At 40.0% G+C, this 5,645-nt stretch overlaps 1 protein-coding gene across 2 annotated transcripts in view; it reads right to left on the bottom strand.

Annotated features, from left to right (window-relative positions):
- The window catches only part of LOC136696301 (zinc finger protein with KRAB and SCAN domains 5-like), an 11,210-nt gene extending 8,603 nt beyond the window's left edge, over window positions 1-2,607 (bottom strand). Inside the window, exons 1-2 of one of the 2 annotated variants that reach the window (XM_066670564.1) lie at window positions 2,483-2,607; window positions 2,068-2,124 (exon numbers count right to left, since the gene is read on the bottom strand). In XM_066670564.1, the coding sequence (XP_066526661.1) occupies window positions 2,068-2,124; window positions 2,483-2,579 (154 nt within the window). In that variant the 5' untranslated portion in view covers window positions 2,580-2,607. Of the gene's footprint in view, window positions 1-2,067; window positions 2,128-2,482 lie in introns of both variants that reach the window. The other variant, XM_066670563.1, reaches the window with a different exon arrangement.
- Between the last annotated feature and the right edge of the window lie 3,038 nt (window positions 2,608-5,645).

Below are 5,645 nucleotides of genomic sequence, written 5' to 3' on the forward strand. Positions count from 1 at the left end.
ACACACACCGAAGACAAGCCAAACACGCTCAGCATACTCTCATCCATGTGCAATGGAGTAAAGGTTTGGGGTAAAGTAATAGAGGGTGGCAATGAACACCTGTCATTTTCCAGCCAGCAGCTAGGCACAACAGTGGCACTTCTGTCTTTGAATTCAACTACAAAATATTGCTCTTTCTCCCTCTGAAACAATTAATCATGTTCACCTGTTTTTCTCCATCTGGGGTACAAGCAAAAAAAAAAAAAAAAAAAAAAAAAAAAGTTAATAAAATTATTCTTATATAATCTAAAGACATAATGGAATACATTAACTTTCTACATGTGTTTCATACAGTTTCAGAAGCTGTGGCCTGCCATTCAAAATTATTATTGCTGCCCATGCTGAAAAACATCCTAAAAGAGACAGAGTATAATTTACAATAAACATGTTTTCATCAGTTATACACACCACAGTGTATATTTAAGGTATTTCCCTGGTCTCACAAAGCAAATTCTGCTCATCCAGCTATCTGGACAGTCATGGCCCAATGGTTTAGAGAAGCCTGGTTGAATGGAAGATTACAGGCAGGACAATTGTGGAGTAAAGAATTGTTTTTTTTTTTTTTTTTTTAAATGATTGGCCCAATTACAGCCCATCAAAATATGTCTGGTCGCTAGGCAGGTTTTACATTCTAGGTTAAGTGCAGTGTTGGTATTCCACCACAGAATACAAAATGTATTCTTAAAAAAAAATGTTTTTAAAGCATTCCAATACACAACATGAGTAATGTAATCTGTAATTCTAACATTTTAAAACTTGTAAAGTGTAAAATGTGCTGATTAAAACAGAATATTCTTCTTGAATAAGCAGTAAGAAAATGTATTCAGAATACTTTACTCACATTGAGTAACGTAATGGATTATGTTAAAATAATAAATAAATTTTAAAAAGTTAAAACATTTGAACATGTATTTTGTATTCTACTGTATTAGAGTTTTCCACACTGCGGAGACCACCACTCAACACACATACACACACCGAAGACAAGCCAAACACGCTCAGCATACTCTCCCAGTCCCAGGACAGAGTGTCAATCCATATCTGGGCAAACATTCATTCACTCACACCAGTGGTCCACCCAGAAAATGCTGTGCGAAGCACTAGTGGACCTCCAACTTTGCCCTCAGTGGGCCAACAGTGGTCCCAACAGGGTAGAAGGGAAATCGAATTAAACTAGGCTTTACATGAATGATCTCAAGAATTTAGGGGTCAGTAAGTAATAAAAAGAACAATTCTGGGGAAAAGTCATGTAAGGAGGGATTTATAATAAAGTGGAATTAAAAACATGCACTGAAAATGTATTTACACAGTTGATTATTGTCAAGCCATTTGTTTCATAGGTTGAAAACAGCATTAAAATCACATACAGGAAAACAGCACAAAAAGAGAGCAAATAAGCATTAACAAAAGGAAGAGGATTCTTTTGTCAATTTCCAAAAACGTATGTCATTGATTTTATTTATTTGGAAACAATAAAAGGTTTTTATTTTGTCAATAAGGCCCATGCCATACTTCTGACATATTTCATAAAATATCACCATTTAATATTCTAAAATGTACATAAACAAACGCATACATTTTCAAAAGACCTTGCCTTTTCCCCACAGATATCAAATAGAAATCAGAAGAATATCTATTAAACATACCTGAAAACCTGATTTTGGTGGCCTTAAAAAGTACACTTACCCTATAATATAGCGTGATTCATATATCAAAGTATATGATCACATTCTAAAGTTGTCATATTGAGAAACATTGATAGAAAACTTTTACGTCTCAACCTCTTAAGTAGACTGTGAGGAATTATTCAAATTTCAAATTTATCGACCTGGCTGTTTGCTCGGACATTACATAATGTGGGTTAAAGGCAAACTAGAACACTTGCTATTCGTCATATTGACACGTTGGCTAGCTGCAGCAAACATTAGAAAACTAAGCCTAATGCAATAAAAAGTATTGATGACTTTGTTCACTTGGGATGGCTAAAGAAACAAAATACAAACTTCAAACAAAATGACCGTTACCAACCTGACATGGCGCGCGCTCCTCTGCTCTTCGGGGCTTGAGAACTCCAGAAGCCGATAGCTGCTAACGTACACACACAGTGTATTAGTTGACTGCACAAACGTCTTGTCACACAGTCCACAACACCAACTCACGTTTTTCACAACAAATTCAACAAAAGCCACACCGAATTCCAGCCGTCTACTCAATCCTTTTTCAGAATAAAACATTGGAAAAAACAAACCGAACACACCTGGCTCCGTCCAGACTTGTTACACGTGGAACGCACCTCTCTTCAAATCCCGGCGTTTTAAATCACTTGTAAACATGTACTTTAACTTCAAACTTAATATTTAATGTCACTTACAGTTGCAGGAGATGTTCAGCACCCCTGAAAATCGCGTAAAACATCGATAAAATTCAGCTTTTGCTTGCTCACCGTGTGAATGCGTGGTTTCCTGCATAACACAACGTTCCGGGGCTCTTAGAACCCTGGCAATGGGACGTTTCTGCGTAAAACTCTTTGAGAATTGCATGCTTAGGGCGTTCCTTCCGAGAGTCTGCGGTCACTGTGGACCACTGAGCGGCTGGGAGTCCTGTGGCAGTGGGGGGAGGGTCATAAATATACGAGATAGATAGATAGATAGATAGATAGCTAGATAGATAGATAACTGCTGATGGAAATGTAATCATTTTAGAAGGATTTTCTGAATTTTATAAGCACAAAGTAGATGTGAAATAGATTAAATATTGCTTAATCCACTTTACTTTAAATGTATTCTAAAGAGTAGTAAAATTAAGTCCTCCAGATTCACATGTATTCATAAGAACAGATTATTTTTAATATAATGGATTTGTTTTTCTAAACAAAATTAAAATGCATGGTATCCACTAGCAGACTCTGTGGGGGTGTGCAGGGCCCCACTTTGTGCCTCCATGATTGAAAAAATGTCGCTATGGTGCCCTATAGAGTGGCAAAAAAAGAGACAAGTTGCCCAATCGGCTGCCCTTCATATGGCAAATAAATAACGGAGTCCCCCCGCGATAAATTAAGATGATGTGACATCTAGAGCAAAAAAAAAATGGTGCCATGAAAATTTGCAATGCAATATCTATTCAAATTTCCTAACGATGTATAGTTAAATTTACATAAATCTAGGATGAAAACTAGGTGCTTTTTATTTTTTCGCCCCTGCCCTTAAACAGTCTTGAAGTCCTGAAATGTTAGGCCTTTCTAAGACAACTTACAATATTTTAAGCAAAAACAGTGAAGCATTATGGATCCAGATAGCTATGGAATGCTGGCATAGAGTTGGGTCTAAGTCGTTTTCTTGAGGTTCTTGAAGTTGGCCCAGACTCAGAAAACGGCTGTTAACCGAAGGTGTTTCGGCTTTTGTTATTGGTCCATTTCTGTGTTCCATTAATGACAGTTTCATGAATATTCAAATATTATGAGTCCTATAGGCTATATAGATGTATATGAAAATTATATAACACGTTATTTATAAATAAGAATTAATAATAACCACTGACATTATTTAATGAACAAAACTTATGTAACCATTACATTCTCACTTACTGAAATAAGTACTAAGGAATATTTAGTTCTGTCATTAAGCTTAAAGAACACAGTTATTGTGAAGTGTAAAGAAATGAAGCATTAAACTTTAAAAGAAATAAGCTTTGTTTTATTCATGTTACAGCTTCAGCAGATGAAACAAGTATGTACATATTTATAACAGCAACCATGCTAAAACATTCTCCTTCTATCAACAATATTTTACTTTCACCATCTAGAGGAGACAGACTGCAAATTTGTAGTGGGTATGTTTTTAGATGCGTAAAATATAAATACTAACTTATAAAATTATACATAAATTAGTCCATATCTGAACATATTTCAAACAGGTTAAAAAAAAACTTAAGGTAGCATTGATATCCAATAACAGGACAAAAAGAAAATCAACAAATCAAATGTTTAGCTATTTCTGAATTTACCACCAATAAAAGGCTTTAGAGTGGTGCAGCCTACCAACAAACAACAAAACCAGACAAGCTGTACTGATTTTTAAAGTGTTTCATTAAATCCAGTTCCAAAGTGGTGCAGTTACCGACCCTGAAACGCTACAGTTCTCTAAAAATAGACTTAATTCTTGAAGGACATCACATTGATAAGAGTGGGTAAAAAACTCAAAACCTACCAGCAACCCTTTCACATACTATCTATGGCTTGAAGACTTTCTTAAGGACTGAACGCTGTAGGTGCATTCATCTCTTAGTCCAACAAAGATGTTTTACAATGCATTAAATGTTTATGTTGGTCCCTTTGGATATTTCAAGTTCAGTGCCTACAGCAGTCCAAAATGCTTCATGAAGGCTGTGGTAAATTCAAAGACTGCCCATTACCACTGCTGCAATGCCCATTATCACAAGTGTCTGTGGTGCTGCATCAGCATTCATCCTCCATCAGTTCAACAATTTTTTTCTTCTCATGTAAGACACCTCTGGACTGGTATCTTATGTGGAAAAAAAATAAATAAAAAAGAGAGAGCGCGCAGCACGCAAAAAACACTCAGAGAGCGCGCAGCAGGCACAAAACACTCAGAGAGAGCACGCAGCAGGCACAAAACACTCAGAGGGAGCGCGCAGCAGGCACAAAACACTCAGAGAGAGCACGCAGCAGGCACAAAACACTCAGAGGGAGCGCGCAGCAGGCACAAAACACTCAGAGAGAGCACGCAGCAGGCACAAAACACTCAGAGGGAGCGCGCAGCAGGCACAAAACACTCAGAGGGAGCGCGCAGCAGGCACAAAACACTCAGAGAGAGCGCGCAGCAGGCACAAAACACTCAGAGGGAGCGCGCAGCAGGCACAAAACACTCAGAGAGAGCACGCAGCAGGCACAAAACACTCAGAGGGAGCGCGCAGCAGGCACAAAACACTCAGAGAGAGCGCGCAGCAGGCACAAAACACTCAGAGAGCGCGCAGCAGGCACAAAACACTCAGAGAGAGCACGCAGCAGGCACAAAACACTCAGAGGGAGCGCGCAGCAGGCACAAAACACTCAGAGAGAGCGCGCAGCAGGCACAAAACACTCAGAGGGAGCGCGCAGCAGGCACAAAACACTCAGAGAGAGCGCGCAGCAGGCACAAAACACTCAGAGGGAGCGCGCAGCAGGCACAAAACACTCAGAGAGAGCGCGCAGCAGGCACAAAACACTCAGAGAGAGCGCGCAGCAGGCACAAAACACTCAGAGGGAGCGCGCAGCAGGCACAAAACACTCAGAGAGAGCACGCAGCAGGCACAAAACACTCAGAGGGAGCGCGCAGCAGGCACAAAACACTCAGAGAGAGCGCGCAGCAGGCACAAAACACTCAGAGAGAGCGCGCAGCAGGCACAAAACACTCAGAGGGAGTGCGCAGCAGGCACAAAACACTCAGAGAGAGCGCGCAGCAGGCACAAAACACTCAGAGAGAGCGCGCAGCAGGCACAAAACACTCAGAGGGAGTGCGCAGCAGGCACAAAACACTCAGAGAGAGCGCGCAGCAGGCACAAAACACTCAGAGAGAGCACGCAGCAGGCACAAAACACTCAGAGGGAGC

Source organism: Hoplias malabaricus, chromosome 5 (assembly GCF_029633855.1).
Source record: "Hoplias malabaricus isolate fHopMal1 chromosome 5, fHopMal1.hap1, whole genome shotgun sequence".
Lineage (NCBI taxonomy): Eukaryota > Metazoa > Chordata > Actinopteri > Characiformes > Erythrinidae > Hoplias > Hoplias malabaricus.